Below are 21,140 nucleotides of genomic sequence, written 5' to 3' on the forward strand. Positions count from 1 at the left end.
CAAGAGGCTTTGATTTTAATATTGGAATTGAAGTCAACATTTACAGTCATTATACGGACATGATTGATTTGTTCTTTAGTTAAACCCATTACATAAAGACAGAAGTTCTGTTTAAAAGAAAATTATTAAAACCAGACTTTCCTAATTTTGAGTATTTTTAATAATGCAATGTCTGAATCCAGGGTTACAAAATTAAATGCAATTATTAAGTAGATGATAATCCAGTCCTATCGCAAAGTAATAATCATAGATCTATGTGCAATGAATGAGAAAGGATAACAGATGCATAGAAAGAGGAGTGAAACTCTTGTGTTTATTTTTAGGGAGCGAAAAAGGGAAAAATAATACTAAATATATATTTCTTCACGCTTAGTTTCTAGTGGAATCCCTGCACTCCAGCCAGATGGCAGTATTGAGTGCTCCATGCCAGGGTAATGAGCTACAGAAACAAACAGCTGCTCACCAGAGAGAAATGGCGCTGGACATGTTATCCGAGATTGCCAATGTATTTGATTTTCCAGATCTAAATCGCTTTCTCTCAGTAAGTTGGGCAGTCCTTTTTACTTTTGATTTTTTTTTGGGGGGGGGGGGGGGAAGTGGTGTAGGGTGTATGTGTGTGCTTGTGGATTTCTGGTTTAGTCCACAATTTTTCTGTGAATGTCACAGATCTGATTTTTTTTTTTTCCTCCAGTTGCTGTTGTTTGTTATAATATAGAATATTTTGGGATTGCTGCAACTGGGGGCTCAAATACAGAGGAACATATTTATCAAGGAGTTACAGTGATGGCTACAGTGCTAATTCAAGTATGACAGATGATGAACTAATGTCTAGCGTACTCATTGAGTATATCTATATTAATGATTTAGTATGCTTGGAGGGATTCTTTGTAAGGTGTGATTTTTGTATGGTATCTGCTTTCTTGTTTCAAATGAAGAAAGCTATTGTTCCGTGCATAGATCTCTTCTTGGTCTGGTTAGATATCTGTTTTACTTGAAGCCTAAGTAGCTCGTATTTTGCTAGTTGGTAGATAGGAAATGCACAACTGTTAAGTAAGCAGTGTTCTAGTTGACTGGTAGGTTGAGGGAGTGGTGTTGTGTGTGGGTGTGTTGGGTTTTTGTTGGTTTTGGTTTGGTTGGGGTTTTTTTTTTTTCCCTTAAGATTTCCTTTTGTGGAGAATCTAGATGGACACAAAAAGTGCTAGCTCACTTTTTGTTTGCATGTTTCTCAGTATTAATTAGATGAAGCACCTCCTTAAGTAATTATTTTATGTGCATTTTTACTAGGTATTTCAATCTTATTAAAGTAGTTCTTTAATCATACTTACAGTCATACATATGACCAGTGGTGTATGTTGTTGTACTGACACAAATGGAAAGAAGCTGAACCCTGGGTTTTTGGAGGGGTTTTGTGTTTGTGTTTTCCATTAAGTGTTGTTCTTAATTTACCAGCGGACCCTACAAGTTTTGCTTCCTGACCTTGCAGCCAAGGCTAGTCCTGCAGCCTCCACACTTATTCGAACCATAGCAAAACAGCTGAATGTAAACCGAAGAGAGATTTTAATTAATAACTTCAAATACATCTTCTCTCATTTGGTCTGTTCGTGCTCCAAGGATGAGCTTGAGCGGGCACTTCATTACCTCAAGGTAAATTGGCATTTGTTTTATTATACATGCAGATTAGGAGGAACAATTGATGAATAGTGAGCTTTCTGCTTTATTTAAGGTATTGCAAAGCATAGGTGGGTAAATTGTATATGCAGAAGTTTTGTTCTTGTTATTTATAATTTGTTCTGTTGGCTCTGAGGAACTGTTGCAAGATATTCTGCAAACTTAAAAACTCGTCTTATCTAGCATTAAGCTGATTGGAAGCTTTTTCTTTGATTTCTGTGGTAAATCAACCAGAGTCCAATGCCTCCTGTCTCTCAGTGTGCTAGTTCCATTGTGATGAAATGAAGACTTGGCTTCTGTTTGCTATTTGATTATAGAATGAGACTGAGATAGAACTGGGCAGCTTGCTGAGACAGGACTACCAGGGACTGCATAATGAATTATTGCTGCGTATAGGAGAACACTATCAACAAGTCTTCAATGGTTTGTCAATATTGGCTTCATTTGCATCTAATGATGATCCCTATCAGGGACCTAGAGAAATAACATCACCTGAACAAATGGTAAGGACATCAAAATATTAATGTTCAGTTTTGTTCAGTAATTTTTTTCTCCAGTCTGAGAGTGAAGACAATTGGACGTTCTTTGAATGCCACTTATTTGAGGCAAAACGTGGAGAAAAGGCTGGCATTTCACATTAAGTGTTCCTGTAATGGGGAGATACATACGAAGTATGCATTTAAAAAAACAAACACCAGCCCCACCAAAAAAAAAACCAAACACCCCCCCACCCCTCAAACACCAAAATCCTACCAAAACAAAAAAACCCACAGCCTAATAGGGATGTCTTTCATTAACACTGATGTTTCTTAAAGAGTAGTGTATGTATTTGGGATTCTTCTCATTTATCTTTCAGAATTAGTGTTTCATAGTTGCTTTTTAATTTCTTAAGCTTAGAAATGTGTTAATAGTAAGATTATTTGGATTTTCTACTTTTTTTTGTTTGTTTGTTTGTTTTGTTTTTTTTGTTTTTCCCCTCCACAGGCTGATTATCTGCAACCTAAATTGCTTGGTATCTTGGCTTTTTTTAATATGCAGTTACTGAGTTCCAGTGTTGGCATTGAGGATAAAAAAATGGTGCGTAATTTAATTTTTAATATTAAAACACACTTAAGCAAGGGCTATATTAATATTCCAGACTCATGTGATTGTGCAAGTGTCACTGAAATCTCAAAGGTACTAAAGTTCTGACGTGATTCTTGAAAACTGATAGTCTCACTGTGGATAGGACTTCTGTGTAAGCTCAAAAGTTTTTGTTTTGTTTCTTTAATTGTCAGCTAATATACATACTTCAGACAGACATAGGATATGTAACAAGTCAGTCAACCAGTAATTATAGAGGAGGAATCCAAGTTTATGTTTTTTATGTGTGAAAGAAACAAAGTGGAGGATGAAGCAATATGGGAGAAAACTTGGAGTTGCTGCCGGGAGTAGGGTTATAAGGGCACCAAAGGGCAAAGCTAAAGGAAATAAGATGCAAATCCAAGAGAAACTGCGCTTTATTGGTTTTGCTTCTCACAGAACAGCTCCTTTCAGCTTTACAGTAGAGAGCATTTAGAGAAATTAGAGCTCACAACTTGGACAAAGTCTGAAAATTCTGCTCTGCTGAGGCAGTGCTTCTAACCACAAGACAGGCCTTTTAGCCACCTCACAGAGGTAGTGCAGATGATTTCTGTAGGGAATTTTTCAGTGCTAGAATGTATATAACCTTCACGTTGATGGACTGCATTTTCTCTAGTATATTTTCCAGCTTTTTGCTTCTCAGATATTAACGTTGAGATGTTCTCATTTTCGTAGCCCCATGTCTTCCTGCTTTCTGAATTTCTTCATTTGTTTAGCATTTCTTCTGCTGCACCTGCTATTGTTTCTATCTTTTCTTGTTCTGTTTTTCGTTCTTGGTGAGTTTCCCTTTCCATGATCTTTCCTCAAGCTCAGGTTTCTTCCTGTATTACTGATCTGTCATGCGGGATGTTGTACTACCTTGTTTGCTACAGTGTTACTGTGACTGAAATTTCTGCATCTCAGTGTTTCTCTTCTGTCTTTCATCAGTCCCATTGACAACTGAGCTATTAACCTGTTCTTTGAAGCTTAATAATCACTTCTGGCAGAAGCTGTATGCCAATTCTGTTGTTGGTGTTTTGTTGTTTTGTTTTGTTGGTTTGGTTTTTTTTTATTGTGAGTTTGGTTTGTCTGTATTTCCAAAACCTGCTCTTTTCAGCTTCTAAAACTCTGGACATGTAGTCAATCATGTCTTATAACAGAATTCTATAACCATGAACTCCTTTGGTGTCCACAGTTCTTCCCTCACCAATCTGTCAACAGCCTAAATAATGACTTTTTTGTTACAATACTGTCATTACAGATTCCCTTTCATTCTCTTTTCCTCTAACCCCCGAATTCTGTATTGAAACATCAGACTGAATTTGATATCTTATAGGGTATGATTTCTTAAGCCAGGGTAGCCTGTTTTTATTAGAAAATATGGCTTGTATATGTTTTATTGAGTACCTAATACACTAAAATGACTTTTCTCTATGTCTAGGCTTTAAATAGTCTTATGTCTTTAATGAAGCTCATGGGTCCCAAACATATCAGTTCAGTAAGAGTGAAGATGATGACTACACTGAGAACAGCGCTAAGATACAAGGATGATTTTCCAGAACTGTGTTGCAGGTGAACTGATAGTGTACCCAAACAGTGACATACCTGCTATTTCTGTCCTTGAATACACTGTTTTGTTTTGTTCTAGACGATAATCTAAACCAGAGCTGAAGTAACTTCAAATGCTTCTCACGACTCACCTAAAATGTCTTTATGCAGGGAAGAATCATTGATTACTATTGTTTTGTTGTCTCTTTTTGTTTAGAGCCTGGGATTGTTTTGTTCGAAGTCTGGACCATTCTTACCTTGGCTCCTTGCTTAGTCATGTGATAGTAGCATTATTGCCCCTTATACATATCCAACCAAAGGAAACTACAGCAGTATTTTACTTTCTCATAGTTGAGAACAGGTACCGTACAAAATATTTTCAGTTATATTACGGGAATGCGGATAACCCTAAATTAAAGTTGTCCAGCACTGAGATGAGAAAACTTGCTTCTCTGCAAAATAGTATGTTGTTCTATAAAATTGTCATTTCTCTAAATGGCAATGAGATTTTGAAATTTGACAAGTGATAGCCTCATCTGAAAAGGTGTTTTTATATTGTCATTATAAAAATATATGACACTGTGGCCAAGTTACAACCCATTCAGACACAACCCTGCCAGGTTTTCCGATTCTGCTTTTTTTTCTGCTGGTATGGAAAATGACTTCCCTCTACACGGCACACAGACAGAATAACAGTAATTGCTAACATTTGCTCTACTCTAGAGAGAAGTATATGGAGTTGGAAATAGGGAGGAAATCAGTTTTTTATTTGTTTCCTTCAATAATTAAGAGTTATAATTATGAAGTGCACAGAATTTAATGTTGGGTAAGATTTCATACATCCTTCAGTTGGTGGTTACACCAACTGAAAATAAAATCGAAGTCTAATACAAAAGGCTTAAATTTTTGTGACTTTACCTTTTTGAAGACAATGTTGAGTCTTAATTCTTTTTTGTTTTAGGTTTCGTAGCTTAAAATTATGGGGTTTTTAGGAATAGTGATAGTTTTTATCTTAATTACTTTTGTTGGGTTTTAATTTTTCTTGCACTATATCATACCAACACTATTCAAAATAAAAGGTGACAGTAAGAACAATAAGGCTCTTGTAGAAGTCCGTAATAGCAAAATTGAAAGAAATTCCTTCATGTTAGGAACACAGAATTCTTTTTTTTGGTTGTGTGTTTTCTTTTCTTATGAGGAAAACTGGAACTGGATTCACATTAAATGGGATTATTCTCACCCTTTGGCCGGTGTCCAAAATAAGGAGAGCTGATCCTGGTAGACATGAATGGCAACTTTGAAAGCTTTGGAAAGAACTGTCTTTAAAAGAGAAAGTAATTTGAAGTATAGAGGAGAAATACCTGTGGCTTAGTTGAGTAAAGAGAGAAACAAGTTGTTTAAGACATACACTTAATTAGATAAAAAATTAATGAAATTTACTTTTTTCTGCTTTTCAAAGCTGTTGTTCTTCTAGTCATTACATTTCATTGCTTTCTTTTGATGGGTTCTTAAGATTTTTCTGAATCAACTAATGTTTTCTATGTTCTTTGCAATATTTTTTTTGTAACTATTAGGGATGCAGTACGAGACTTCTTACATGAAATATATTTTCTGCCTGACCTTCCAGAGCTAAAAGAAATTCAGGTCGTCCTTCAGGAATACAGAAAGGTACAGCTTCTTTTACTTATTTGTTTATTTTTAATGCATCAAATGAATTCATGACAAGTGAGGAAAACATGTAAAGTTTATTGTTAAGTGGAAATAGTATTTATCTGCCTCCACAACAAAACAGAATTTGCGTATCGCAGGAATACTCTGAAGCAGGTTCTGATTCTTCTTTAGGAGTGAAATATGCTCATGCTTATTTAACATGCTTGTTTCTGTAGCATCTCCTAAACACTGACTTTTCATCTTTATGAGACTAAAGAGATTATAAGATGAAAAGTCAGCAGTATTAGCTATGGCAATGACTGTGTTACAAGAGAAGTCACTTTTAATTTGATCCCTCTTCCATATTCTCTTTAAAGGTGACAAAGTCTGTCTATTTTTAGGAGTACTCTATGGTCCGTTTCTTTTGCTTGCCCTCAGAATGGTTAGGTAATAGCAATTATTTAGTGGGAATGAGGTAACAAAAGTAAAAATTAATTTGATTTTAGATAATGAGGTATTCAAAGCAAAGGATTTTCTTCTGATTTAATCATTTTTATTTACACCATCATTATATTTACACAAAAGTGTAAATATAGCACCTTTTTGAGGAAAACATATTAAAAAAAAGACAGGAAGACAGTGGTATATGCATATAGATGAGAGTGTAGGCAGAAAGGTGGTTGGCTGTATGTATTCTCACTTGCGTTATTTGAGATGCTGCTTAACTGTGTTCTTGTTATACTTAACTTCAACTTCTTATGTCATGTCTTGTTCAGGAATCCTCCAAAAGCACTGACTTGCAGACAACACTGCAGCTGTCTATGAGAGCTATTCAGCATGAGAATGTGGATGTTCGTATTCATGCACTTACCAGCCTGAAAGAAACATTATATAGAAATCAGGTATAAAAAATCTCCTTTAGTAGAATTTAAAATAAATCAAAGTAGCTTCCGCACCAACGATCTAAAACTCCTTACTGTTGCTGGGTGTTCACATGAACTGTGTTATTCTCCTCAGTTTATTAAGCTAGCTGTTTCTTAATATAATGGGGAGAAGGGATTCTTTTTCATCATGTCTCCTTGTAAGAGGACTTTTGAATCCTCCAAATCTGTGTGGTGCTGATTCAGCAAGGCTAGTGGTACATTTCTTATCTTTTTTCAACTCCGAGGAAAGATGTATCTAAGAAGTCTATTTCAGCAATCAGTTGTGTGGGCTTGTTCCCTGTTAGAACATGTATGGCTTTTTGCATCAGGAGACTAATACATTAAAGCCAGCATTTTTTGTGTGTGAGTGTAATATCTGAAAGAATTAAAATGTGTGTGACCACCTCACACCTTAATTTTTTTTCTCTCTTCCTTTTTAGCCTTCCACCTGCAAAAATTTGAATCCATTGATCATATTCAAATAAATTTTATAGCCATGTACAAGTTGAAGACTGCTTTACAAATCTGTGTGGTTATTAGCCCAGAGGGGTGTATGTGACCTATTTAAAAATAAAATAATAAATCTGTCCCCTTAGTAACTATAAGACTGTGGGACACTCTTTAGACAGAAGATAAAAAAAAAAAAAAAATCCTAGCTAAAAGAACAAAGAATCATTGTGTATATTCCTGGCCAATCAGTAATTCTTGCAGCTCAGGTCAGCAAAATCTTGCCATGTCTTGCTTAGTTAGAAGTCTAGCAAAATAATTGAGGTAAATCAAACTTAATTAATTCCACAGCTTGTGCAACTATTTGCTCTGTTATGTTGGCTGTGGTTTCAGTTTTCATTAAACATAACAATGGCAAACATCTTCACATTAAGAGAAATTTTTTTTCTGTATTTGGACTACATGTGGAACTGGGGAATAAAAGCTGGCCCAAAAATGAAAAAGAAAGGATATCCAATTAAAATGATGGGCATTGATTAAAGGACTTGAAACCCTGGGCTATTTAGGACTAAGAGTGAAGAAATGGCCAACAAATGGGAAATAATAAGGATAGAAATGGCAGTGAAACCAGAACATGTGATAACAGCTCCATGAAAGAAATTGGGAGGAAGTACCAGAACACATGAGGAAAGGGACAGATAAGTGAAAAAGTTAATGTAGAAAAGAAGAGAGGGTCTTGGTAAGACAAGGAAAGAAAATGAAGTTAGTAGAAAGGTGTATGATAATGAAATACAATATTGGCCGTGACAGCATTATTAATTGAGGCCCAAATCCCTCATTATTCATTTGTTTAGCCCTCCCTAGGGTAACAAGCAATTCAGAGTTTATAGTTACTAAATGACAGTATTTGAATGACTAACCTAAAGTCATGGCTAAATGAAGTAGGAAGTAAGAGTGAATTACAGATGGAAAATTTCTGAGATTATTTACCATAAACATGGTTGTAGAATAACTCATCTGTATTTTTCGACTTCCTAGGAAAAATTGATAAAGTATGTAACAGACAGTGAAACTGTGGAGCCAGTCATCTCCCAGTTGGTAACTGTACTTTTAATCGGCTGCCAGGATGCAAATTCTCAAGCCCGACTACTTTGTGGAGAATGTTTAGGTGAACTGGGAGCCATAGATCCTGGTAGGCTTGATTTTTCGACAAGTGAAACTCAAGGAAAACATTTTACATTTGTGGTAAGTGTTGCTGTAGTGTTTTGTTTAGCATTAAGGGTTTTTTAAAAGTACTTGGGAGTAGGGAACCTCTTGTCTTTAGACCCTTTGAAAATCTATACTTGCTTTCTCATCTAAAACAGTTTAGAGTCAGGCTTCACAGTGATTATTTGGAGAATAAAGATACAGCTATTACTCTGTTTTAATAACACTGGCATTCTGTTTGTGATTGAGGCTGGTGTGGAGGATCCGAATTTTGCCTATGGTTTATTAATGGAACTGACCAGAGCATTCCTTGCTTATGCTGATAATGTTCGTGCTCAGGATTCTGCAGCATATGCAATTCAGGTAAGATACATGTTTAGATACTATTTTCTTCTTCACAGATTATTTCCTATCACACTGAACTTAGAATTATGCAATATAAATGTGTATTTTGAAGTACATGTTTAAATATTTGAAACTTCATCCTATACAGCTTTAAATTACAAGGTAAAAGGTTACTCAGGGTAGTGATTTTTTTTATTTTTTAAAGTCCTCAGTGCTCACTTAGAATTCTGAGGAGTTGTCAAATGAAAGAAGGTTTGTTTGCTTTTGTGTCACGATATTTTAGGAGAGATCTGATGTTTCAGAGGTAACTAACAGTCCATACATAGTGATTCAAGCAGTAATCCTGGGACTGACATAGAAATGGTGCAGGTTCCATAGGCAGAAATGAAAAGCAGTAAGTATTCCTAAGAGGGTTTCTGCTTACACTTTTAGGAAGCAACTGAAAGGGAGCCTACGCTTATTTTCAGACTCTAGTCTTTTGTGCTGGTTCGCCAACTCCAAGCTGATTTGGTGGTTAGTTGGTTTTGCTTTTTGTTTTTGTTGTTTAATATCTTTGTGAAAACTTCAGGATAACTCTTTGCTCCCGGGGAAAATAAGTGACCCTATGTAGTCAGCAGAATATGAAAATTTCATTAGCTTATGCACAAGGAGGAATCGAACTAACTTCTAGTCCTGGTTTATTGGCAGATGTGAAGAATACGAGATAATGTGGTCCAAGCACCAACTGGCGAATCTGGGGAATCAATAGTTAGATGAAATCAATGCCGCCTAGTAATAGGGGATTAACAATGTTGGATGAAAGTTTTGCAGTTATAATTTGTGAATTAAGCGTTCTGTAACTTCTATCTCATTCCTTCTGGCTATACACCAGTTTTTGTTACACTGCTGTGGTCATGAAATACCTTCAGTGCTAACTTCGTCATGTAAACTATGCCTTTTCAGGAGTTATTGTCTATCTATGACTGTAGAGAGACAAACACTGACTGCCCAGGCTCCAGGCTTTGGAGGAGGTTTCCTGAGCACGTGCAGGAGATCTTGGAACCTCACTTAAATACAAGGTATATGACAACTTAAGCAATTTCTTTTCATAACAGCTTTAAAAACTTTTTTTTTTTCTCCAGGCTAGCAATAACTTCATTTGGTTTTGCAATTGTTACTCTTCTGTGAAGAGTGATATGTGTATATACAAAATTCACATAAGGTCTTTCTACGTAAATCTGAATTAGCACTTCCTTGAATGTAATTCTCTAGAAATCAAACAAGCAAAATTCTGAGCTCATACTTTGCCCAGATCTACCTGTTTGTCCCTAGAGCATTGTCGTATACGATGTTTTGAAGCTTTTGTTTCTGTTTTCTTTCCTCTAAAAATTCTCACTAGGATTTGAGTTTGTACTCCAATATATTAATATCCCTTTACTGCTACCCTTTATAGGAGGAGCACAGTGGGTTTTAATTTGACTTTTCATTTTGTTGCGTTAATCATAAAAATAATGTGAAGACAACTTCAACTGATGTATGCACCTTAATTTGAAATTATCAACAATGTTTCTATTTCCTCATGAAGACAGTCATGCTTATCTCTGATAAGTTTTACCTTTTTAGAAAACAAACTTTTTGGCATTTCTTGGCTTTCATGTATGTTCTGGGTTTTTCCTGTCAAAAACATAGTACTGAAATATTTATCAAACTGCATTTCTTAAAACTGATTTAAACAACACTTTGAAATATACTTAAAAATTCTGGTAACATGTTTGGTTGTTTGTATGTCATGTTTCATTTTCAGAAGCTCTAGAATAAAAAATGTTGACTACTGAAAGTATTTTCTTAATTCTTTTTTAAAAGATTCAGAAGATGAAACCTAATATGATTCCAGTCAGGGAACTTCATAATTAATGATGTGCTATTGGTTTTTATTATATTAAATAAAAAAGTTAGTTTTATTAAATGGATATTCTAAAATTACAGGTACAAGAGTTATCAAAAGGCTGTAAATTGGTCTAAGATGAAGAAGCCAATTTACTTAAGCAAATTAGGTGATAATTTTGCAGAATGGTCAGCGACTTGGGCAGGTTATCTTATAACAAAGGTAAGAGAATAAATCTGCTCTCTATATTGGTATATGCAACACGGTTCTTGAACCACATTTTGGTTTCTGAAAGTCAGGGATGGATGGGGGAATATGCCTATTTGCTATACACCTGTTAAAGCATGTACCTACTTCTTGCATCATCAGGATAACCATGCACCTTCCCTTCCCCTGCATTATTGCTTCTTGGCTAGGCTTCACAGGTAGTGTTAAAGCCAGAAGTCTATGAAGTTTGCCCTTGTCCAGAGACTCTTGTATAGCTGAAGGCACTGACAGATGCTTGTTTAAAGTATCTGAAATGCTTCTGGAAAACCTCAAATTTACCTTCTCAGTTTCTGAAGGATTTGTTTTGTTCCCCCATAGCTCCACAGTCCCACCACATAAAAAGTACTTGTCCCTTTCTTCCTTTCCTTTTGCCTTTCCAACATGTAAGTGACCCACTGAAAATTTCACTTCTAAATCAACCACTTTAAGAAGTGAATTTAATTGCAATAGCTCAGTAGCTACATTGTCCTCTTTCTATTTCAGAGAAGAATTGAATGTCTTCCTAAGTTCATACTTTTTGCAGGCTTTTAAGGGCAGAAGAGAGGCTGAGTGCAGTAGTAGACTCTTGGCCTTAAGGTTTCTTCTATGGCCAGTGCAAGTTCATAATGGTGTAGAAACCATGGGCAAGTGGATCATGTAAGCAACGCTTGCCTGTCTTTTTGTGGTATCAGCAATTGATGCACGTAATAGCAGCTGCCATCTGGCATCCCTGTTGCAGTTTTAAGTCTGATGAACCTTCTGTAGGAGGTAAGTGTCTTAAAATTGTTTGATGGAATAGAATTTGTATTTGTCAACAAAAAGAAACCTATTAATTGTTCAGGCATTTGCACTTTTGTAATGATGCTTTTCCTGGAAATAATATTTTTCTATAGGTGCGACATGATCTTGCCAGAAAAGTTTTCAATTGCTGCAGTATTATGATGAAGAATGACTATAAAGTTACAATTTATCTGCTTCCGCACATCCTTGTCTATGTTTTGTTGGGATGCAGTCAAGAAGATCAACAAGAGGTGAGATGTGTAAGATGGTAGTGTTCTTCATAGGGAATGTTCAGGAGCTGTTCTTCCTAAGAGCTGTTCAGCTCTGCAGAATTACTGTAGACCTACATGAACAAATTTTATAGGTGTTATACTCCTTTTCCTGTATTAATAATACAAATTTGCTGCCAGGATTTTGAATATACTCATACAAGTTTGTGTTGAACTGCTGTTCTGTGGATTTCCATCTATTTCTTCAGTAGGGCCTAGGACGAGATATTATGTGGTTAATTATGACTGCAGTAAACATCAAGAGCTGGAGTGGGTACAAAGAGGAAAAGAGTGCAACACAAACAAGGAATAAATTCAGCTTGTGTACTTCCAAGAATTCAGACCCATAATTTTTTGTCTCCCTTGCATACACTTAAAATTTATGTGAAAAAACTACTTAGCTACCAGATTCATGCAGAACAGGATTCATAGATGTCTTGTAGCAAAGGAGGGATAGGAGAGAAGAGAATCATCCAGTCTGCTTTCCTTCAGTTTGCTTTAGCAGAAGTTGAAGAGACCGAAAAATAAAACTTACATTCTATTAATTTGAAATTTCATAGCTAAGATACCTGTCTTTAAACATTGTGGGTGTGTAGAGGTGTGTGATGATTTTTCTTTTGTGAACAAGTTCATCCACAGTAAGCATCTATTATGTATGTTAACTTGTAGTCTGCTGATTACAACAAACAGGAAGCAGGTCTTTCAGCATGGTATTTACTTAAGCAAAAAAAGTAGATCTGTGATCTGGTAGCCAGTAGATAACTTGAAGTACTGTATTTGCAGCAGAAGTGCAGTAGCATTGATTGTGTCTTGAAACCTAGAATTCCAGTAATTGTGATGGTTACTCTGAATCCAAGGGTTTGCTTTTCAAAGGCTTTCTCCCTGTATGGAATCTCCTGACAACAACTGCTATGTGGTTTGCCTTTTCTTCCTCTTAAGATTGTGGGACAAACAGAGCTTGCAAAGAAGCCCAAATTATTAAAATATACAGTTAAAATATCTAGTATTTTAGTTTGATTTTTGTGTTAATTGCTGTTTCCTACTATTTTGATGCCTGTATGGTGCTTCTGTCTTTTATCATATTAATGTTTGTGTAGGTTTATGTGGAAATTATGGCTGTTCTGAAACATGATGACCAGTCTACCAGGAGACTTGAAGACAGTGCATCTGATCTAAGTCAGCTGAGCACACAGACAGTGTTCTCCATGCTTGATCATCTAACTCAGTGGGCTAGACATAAGTTTCAAATACTTATTGCTGACAAAAATACTGGCAAGTCTAGCAAAGACAGAGGTGATCTAAAAAGTGAGTGATGCTTAATTTATTTAAAGTAGCATTTACATTCTTCGGATAAGTATTTAAATTTGCCACTTCACATTATGACCCCTTAAGAATGCAATATTACTATAATATGTTAGTCTATGATTTTTTTGCTATTATGCTGTGACTTCCACCGCCTCCCACCCCAAATCCATTGGTTTTAATGCCTGTTGCAAGAAATACAGATTCAAAATAAAAAAATAAAATGTTACTTTCTTGGTAGTTTTCTAAAGGTTCAGTTTAACATATTGTGTGCTGTTTTGCAAGATGTAGGAAGTTCACCAGGATTGTTTTAAATAAATTATTGTTGACAGAAGAGAAAAATGTGTTCTTAAATTAATCAGATCTCACTAAATTGTGAAAGTAATTAACTGAATTTTGATGCATAAGGTAATTCTTATAAATGAAACCTCAATGGACAGACTTTTTAAAATGTCTTTTTTCTATAGCATCAAGTGAGGACTATGGAGAATATCAAAATGTGACACGTTTTCTAGACCTCATACCTCAGGATACACTAGCTGTGGCTTCCTTTCGCTCTAAGGCTTACACAAGGGCTGTGATGCACTTTGAATCATTCATCACAGAGAAGAAACAAAATATTCAGGAGCATCTTGGATTTCTTCAGGTTCTGAAGTTCTTTTCAGTTTTTGCTTGTTTTATTTTAAAACGAAAGTAGACATTGATGAATAAAGCTTTGTCAAATTCTTCTTTGAGATGGGAAGAAGAAAACATGTAGTCAGGCTCTTGCAGTTGGATACAAGTGTTCAGTCATTGTCTTTCAGCAATATTTAGTACTTCCCCTTGCGTGGCATGCTTCTTATATGAAAAGGAAGGAGTAACTTTGTAGTTTATAATAAAAGATTGTAAGATCCTGAAAATAATTAGATGTGTTTTTGTTGAAAGTATAGCATTTATTGCTTTTAGTTAGCTCTGTGCCTTTTGTCAGAGAAAACACAGCTAACTATAATAAAAAAAAAAAAAAAAACTAAACACATTTGAAGGAAAGCTAAGTGGCTTTTTCTAAAGTAGAGAAAGAGCTAATGCTAAAGGTGTTGAAAATTATTTAAATTCTTTTCAAGAAGTATTTTAACCTGTGGGATTAGCCTGTTTGTGGTTCCTTATGGTTTATATTCCTCAGTGACATTTCAAATTTGAAAAACTTAGTATGTTGCTTTTCCATCTTAAGTAATCTGCAGCTTCATGTTATACAACTTTATCACGTAATAATAGGGTATTTTGTCCTTTGTACAGATTGTTTCAGGTAACTTGATGTGGTATTCTTTCTGTAGTACGAGATCATGAGTATTACAGTATGCTAAGCAAAAAAGTAGGGCTGAACTTCGGAAGTAGTCCAGCAAAACTGACATTTTCCATGAAAGCTTAATGCCAAGAAGTCATACAGAGTAGTTTGTTCTCCATTTTCAAGAAGATGCGTGATTCTGAGCATGTTATATATAAAATATCATTGTCTTGTCTTAAGAGTTGTTTTTAATGTCCATTTCCAATTCTGTTTGAATAAAGAAATTGTATGCTGCTATGCATGAACCAGATGGAGTAGCTGGGGTGAGTGCAATTCGGAAAGCAGAACCATCTCTCAAAGAACAAATCCTTGAACATGAAAGTATTGGTTTGTTAAGAGATGCAACAGCCTGTTACGATAGGGCTATCCAACTGGAACCTGATCAGGTAAATACAAGACAAATTTTTTATTTATTTTTTAAAATATATATAATAGTTAAGGAGATTAAAAAAAAACCTAACTCAAGACTAAGCCAAAAATACCTCTTCAGAGTGTTTAAGTAACATGGGCACATAAGTGTTTACTGCAGCAGTTGCTGAATAATTACTGCTATTGGAAGTGTCTTATGAACTGAAACACATCTCTTACTGGGTTTATACTGTAATTTGCAGGCTTGGGTTAATAGTTGGATGCTTATGCCCAGGTTTTTGTTAGGATAGCTTACCAATTAAAGTTCAGCCTTTGCTTGGCAAGGCCTGGAATTGGGTTGCTTAAATATCAATCAGTACTGGTACATGTCAAGAGAACTATTAAAGCAAGTTACCACTGGTTTTATTCAAAGTAATTTTGACTTACTATTTTTGATTATTGACTTCCAGGGAAAATGTTCATAATATAAGAGCTATTGGAAATTGATTAAAGAAAACTTGTAATTATTTGTCTTCCATTCCCCTTTCCTTTATTTGGAATATATAAGTATAAGGTACTGTAAAGCTGAGCTGTACTGGAAAACCATCATGCTTTTCATATGCCAAAGTGAATATACAGAGATGTGATGATAAATGCAAAAAGAAAGTTGAAGACGTGTATTACCCTTTCTATATTTGAAATACTCTTCTAATGGAAATTGGTAAAAAGTTTCCTACACTAGGGTATCCGTATGGTTTCTTGCACTTCCCTATGAAGCAGTGGTTATCTAGCACAGCTGATAACAAGTATAGTAAATAGAGTGTTTTGATGGCCCTACTTCATTCCCAGAATATGGAAAACATTTTATGAAGAGTGAAATTGCTTTGGGTTTGGGGTTTTTTTTCTTCCTGTGACTTTTTTCTTCTTGTTATTGTTAATTTCTTTAAATCAAATTTTTATTCACAGCTCTGATATGGGTATTAATAAATCAACATCAAACTGTATTTGTGGTGAGGTGCATTTCAAAAATTGCCAATGGTGATTTAAGTTCTTTGGTAATCCTAGACTTTTTTAAATTTTGAATGTTCATTTAGCATATGGTGCAATTGGTTATGCCTTTTCATATTATAAAAAACATCCAAATGGACATATTTCCTCCTTCAGACTGCCATGAATTTCGTTAATGTATGTGTGGGTTTTTTCATGTTTTGTTTTTGTTTTGTTTTGTTTTTTTTTCCCCACCCTATTTCTAGATTATTCATTATCATGGTGTAGTGAAGTCCATGTTAGGCCTTGGTCAGTTATCTACTGTAATTACTCAGGTCAATGGAGTGCTTGCGAACAGGTACTGTAAGCATCTAATACAATGTTTATTTGAGTAATATGAAGCTCTTGTGTTACACCTGTGTCTCAGTAGCCATTTTTGCACGTTATCAAGCATTTGAGGCTTATCAAGCATATCCAGTTAGTAGTGAAGCTAGAAAACTTTAAGTGCTTTGTCTATAAATCATTTATTTCAAGACTGCTGGAAATGTTAGTACTTTTTGTCTGCACTGTGTACAGTGTTGATATGTGCTTTAGTTTGTTAAATAGAATCTTTCATTCATTGTCTTGCATGTTACTGGTTCTATAACTGTTCGGTAGCCTAATAGGATAAATGAATTGGAAGATGGTAATTTTAAAAACGTGCCATGGAAGTTAAATACACTACTTGGAAACTGAATTTATGGGATCATGTTGTACAGCTATTATTTGTTATCAATGCATATCCTTTGGTTTTATTGAATTTTATTAAAAGCAAGCTTACCTTGCTTCTTTTCAAGTAAGAGAAGTTTTGTGTAAAGAATATTTGCTAATATAATGTAGGACTAACACACTGAGGGGGGAAAGGGAAAAAAAAAATTTAGTTCAGCACAAACTTTTATTGCCTTTTTTTTTCTTTTAATAGGTCTGAATGGATTTCTGAATTGAATACTTACAGAGTAGAAGCAGCCTGGAAACTGTCACAGTGGGATTTACTGGAAAATTATTTGGCTTCAGGTAAGTTATGATATCAAAAGATGAATACTTCCTTGCATTTCTGAACAAGTGTATGTTTTAGTCTAATCATCTTGAATCAAGGGGCAACTGTTGTAATTTTTTTTGTCTTGGGTTTTACTGGGCGGAGGGTTCGTTCTGACAGTCTTCTAGATTTTGTAAATGTATTTGATTGTAAACTGTATAGTCTTTGAGTAGAAATTTCAAGCAAGTTTAAGGCCAAATTTCTTCTAGGTTTGTTTGGGGGCGTGGATTGTGGGGTGGAATTATCAGTATTTCTAAAATTCAATTAATTAGTTCTGAGAATAACTTATTTTTCCTGTAGTATGTTAAGACAAATTAGCATGTTCAGATTAAGCTGCTTAAAGAAACGGAGTTTGAGAGGCTTTTTTTTTTCTCCCCAAAGATGTGAAGTCCACTACTTGGAGTGTCAGACTAGGACATTTATTATTATCAGCCAAGAAGAAAAATGAAGCAGCTTTTTATGACACACTCAAGGTTGTTCGAGCAGAGCAGATTGTACCTCTTTCAGCAGCAAGCTTTGAAAGAGGATCCTATCAGCGAGGATACGAACACATTATCAGGTTTCTGATTTTCATGTCACTATCTTCAAATCCAGAAATCACATAATCAAGTATGCAGCAGCAAGAATTTTCCATTTCCACAATAAATGGTACTGATGTGCATTTTCTGTCACCTCTTTTTTTTTTTTTTTTTTTTTAAATACTCACCCAACTGGAAACCTTTGATTAATTGGGAATTTGTATTTATCCCCCGTGAAAAATATTCACAATAAAACTGTTGGGTATAGTCTTTCAAAATCAGCAAGCAAGTTTATGTAACGTCAGGTAATAAAAATAAAAAATTTAATTCCATGCTTGAAGTAGTACATATAGGCCAGTAATTCCATTAACTTAAGAGCGTTGCTTTTAATCTGTATGGTGGCCTAAAAGCGGTCTCTTCTTTTGTCAACAAACAGCAATAAGAATTGAAACCCCATCCCTTTCAGTAGTTTTTCTTTTTTAATAAATTTTGAAGTTGGCTATAGTAGACTAGAAAGTTAGTAGCTTTTTCATTTTTTAATGAAAAAAGCTTAATACTTCCTGTGCACTGTAAGCGCATCCTTACGGCAAGATATTGCATGAAACTAGCCAGTTGAAGTATATATTTCTTAATTAATTCTTAATTCTATTCTGTGTTGGTAATTTTTGCAGTCTTATTTTATTTAGGAAATGGAGTTTGAATATTGAGAAAGAAGTGTTTCAAAATAGTTCAATTGAGCTGTTGATCTGGGCTACTCGGAAGCCTTCAGCCACTGTTTTTCTGTCAGGTATATGCCAATGAGAACTTAGGTGTTTACAAGCTCCCAGCTTTGCAGCTTTACAGTGACAGCTAATAATAATAGTATTTTTAAATAAATGGAATAACTTTATTGTAAAGGAGGTGTTTAAGTAACATAGTATGTTGCCTTAAATGGTATTTGTTGAAAATAACAGACTTTTTGAAGAATTATTGCTAAAAGTAATGGATAGAAATACTCTTTCTAAAGACTGACTTCCTTTCCAAGTGATCTTCGTTGTCTCTGTGTTCAGCAGCTTGGCAAAGGAATAGTGAGAAAATAACTAATCAGTTTACAAATCCTTGATTTTGTGTGTTTGGTTTTGCTGCATTTTTGCTTTTAAAAGAAGTCCTACTACTTGAAATTACTTACGTGGCCAGCTTTTAGAAAGAAAATGGGAAAAGCTTTGTAAAACTTGCATATATGTGAAGCAGCAACCAATTTTCAACAACTTTTTGCCTTTATTTTGCTAACACAGGTTACATATGCTGTGTGAGTTGGAACATAGTATTGGACCAATGTTTCAGCAACCAGATGGTGACCACAGTAGAGATTCCTTGAATTGGTGTGCTCGTATTGAAATGACCCAAAACTCTTACAGAGCAAAAGAACCCATTTTAGCACTGAGAAGGGCTTTGCTTAGTCTCAGTAAAAGGTGAGAACGTGACTATTTCTTGTCTGTTTATGTTGTATTCTGAGTAATATTTTGTTTTCCCATATGCGTGTTAGAAGAGAGAAGAGAAAACTGTGGAAATTTATGTTGTAGGCAAAAGCAGTCCTCTCCAATATTACATACCTTCAAAATAGAAAGGAAAAGTGGTGTCTATGGGAAAGATAAGGGAGAAACAGGGGGAAAGAATATTTGTTTCTAGGCCTAAATGGAAAAAAGGTGAAACAGATGTATTACAAATAATTTTAAATGATCGTAATGTAGTATGTAGCTTATTGAGAAACTTTGTGTTTCAACACATTGTGATATTTACTTCAGATTGTAAAGCAGCATTCATGACTGAAATTTTTCATTTTCTGCAAAAATATCTCTGCAGCCAGGATTACAGTGAGCTTGTTGGTCAGTGTTGGCTCCAGAGTGCTAGAGTTGCAAGAAAAGCTGGTCATCACCAGACTGCCTATAATGCTCTTCTGAATGCTGGGGAATCTACGCTCTCAGAACTTTATATAGAAAGAGCAAAGTGGCTCTGGTCCAAGGTAAAGAAAATAAAAATAGAACTTACTTTCTTACATGCAAGAAAATAATCTTTTTATTTTTCTTCAAGAAAAAAAGGCGCACAATCACTATACATAAAACAAAATATGTCAACTGGGACTATCAACACAATCTGACTGCAGCTGAGCCACGGGAAGTTTTTACCTCCAACTGCTAGTCAGGCCTTTTCTGTATCCATTGACTTTTCTGGCAGCTATGTATAAAACTGGTGGACTACCTGCCTCTGTCAAAGCAGCCCAGGCAAATTTAAGTTATCTTAATAGTAGACCTTTCCTTAATTTGTATCCTTTTAACTAATACAGGTAGGCAGCAAACACGGGAGCAATTATTGTGGTAAACCTAAAGGGACAACAATATTGAGGTAACGAGGGAATATAAGAAGCATTTGAAGTCAGTGATACTCAGTTACCACAGCCAGAATGGTCTAGAATACACTCAGGGACATAGCTTTGCTTTAATAACAACTGTAAGATGGAAGTTTTAAATCTCTCTTATTTAAAGTATATAAAATGTTTTCCTCTTTCCCTTAGGGTGAGGTTCATCAAGCACTCATTGTTCTCCAGAAGGGGGTTGAGTTATGTTTCCCTGAAAATAAAGCACCATGCAGTAGCAAAAATCAGCTCATCCATGGTCGGGCAATGCTGCTAGTGGGCAGGTTTATGGAAGAAACTGCTAACTTTGAAAGCAATGCAGTTATGAAAAAATATAAGGTAATTTGATATACTAGTGTTAAGGCAGTAGTTTTGAATAATAATAATATATCCCTTAAGTAAGCTATTGTTATGCTCCTGATGATGTCAACCAAGGATAACATCGATGGGATTAAATGGTATGTCAATGTGTAGGAGGGAACTAGTTCTTGAAAAGACTTAACAATCTGAATTAGCTTTAATATAACACGTCAATACAGGGAAGTCTACGGTTCCCAACAGCAGGAGCTAAGAATACCTAATGTAACTCTTTTAGAGTAAAAAACAAATTACAAGAGCATGGCTTTTTTCTTATGCATGCACAGGTTAGAATTCCTCACTAAAATGTGGGCTACTGTGGATAGACAGTGAGATAACTTGATGACACATTGCACTACTCTTCAGTGTTACTTCTCTCTCTGGTTGTGACTTACAACTGTGCTTTAAATATGCTTGCAGTCTCTGAAGAACTAGGAAAAGGGGCAACCAGTATGTTTTACTTCAAGAACACAGCACTACACTGCTTTGTCTTGCTATGCCAGTGAAATATTGTCTTGGCATTGATTAATATTGCCTGCTAAATTAGTAGTAGATGCAGATCTTTATGCTTCCTTAGAAGTAGTGTGTCTCCTACCTAAGTTTTGGCATTTGATACTGTTAATACTTAGCGCTGTCTTCCTAATTAAAATATTTATGTAACAGTCATTTAGAGAAAAATCTAAGGGATGTATCAAATCAAACGAAGGTTGAAATAATGGAAACTAATGAAATTCCTGTGGATTATATTAAAATACTAATGATTAGAATTCTCTGCTGTCTAAATATTGGCACC

The 21,140-nt window shown here is 35.2% G+C and overlaps 1 protein-coding gene across 5 annotated transcripts in view; it reads left to right on the forward strand.

Moving 5' to 3' along the window:
• Nucleotides 1-21,140, forward strand: part of ATR (ATR serine/threonine kinase) — a 43,124-nt gene that overhangs the window by 11,623 nt on the left and 10,361 nt on the right. For all 5 annotated transcript variants that reach the window (XR_003925576.2, XR_005933295.1, XM_030029285.2 and 2 more), the window contains exons 14-35: nt 374-541; nt 1,450-1,644; nt 1,986-2,171; nt 2,653-2,745; nt 4,211-4,341; nt 4,535-4,678; nt 5,892-5,985; nt 6,744-6,869; nt 8,376-8,582; nt 8,793-8,906; nt 9,831-9,946; nt 10,854-10,974; nt 11,892-12,029; nt 13,145-13,352; nt 13,817-13,995; nt 14,892-15,056; nt 16,272-16,363; nt 16,967-17,058; nt 17,462-17,639; nt 18,873-19,049; nt 19,441-19,600; nt 20,150-20,329. Coding sequence is in view for 3 of the 5 variants with exons in the window: in XM_030029285.2 (XP_029885145.1) it covers nt 374-541; nt 1,450-1,644; nt 1,986-2,171; nt 2,653-2,745; nt 4,211-4,341; nt 4,535-4,678; nt 5,892-5,985; nt 6,744-6,869; nt 8,376-8,582; nt 8,793-8,906; nt 9,831-9,946; nt 10,854-10,974; nt 11,892-12,029; nt 13,145-13,352; nt 13,817-13,995; nt 14,892-15,056; nt 16,272-16,363; nt 16,967-17,058; nt 17,462-17,639; nt 18,873-19,049; nt 19,441-19,600; nt 20,150-20,329 (3,264 nt within the window). In the remaining 2 variants the exon portion in view is untranslated. The remainder of the gene's footprint in view (nt 1-373; nt 542-1,449; nt 1,645-1,985; nt 2,172-2,652; nt 2,746-4,210; nt 4,342-4,534; nt 4,679-5,891; nt 5,986-6,743; nt 6,870-8,375; nt 8,583-8,792; nt 8,907-9,830; nt 9,947-10,853; nt 10,975-11,891; nt 12,030-13,144; nt 13,353-13,816; nt 13,996-14,891; nt 15,057-16,271; nt 16,364-16,966; nt 17,059-17,461; nt 17,640-18,872; nt 19,050-19,440; nt 19,601-20,149; nt 20,330-21,140) is intronic.

Source organism: Aquila chrysaetos, chromosome 10, assembly GCF_900496995.4.
Source record: "Aquila chrysaetos chrysaetos chromosome 10, bAquChr1.4, whole genome shotgun sequence".
Taxonomy (NCBI): domain Eukaryota; kingdom Metazoa; phylum Chordata; class Aves; order Accipitriformes; family Accipitridae; genus Aquila; species Aquila chrysaetos.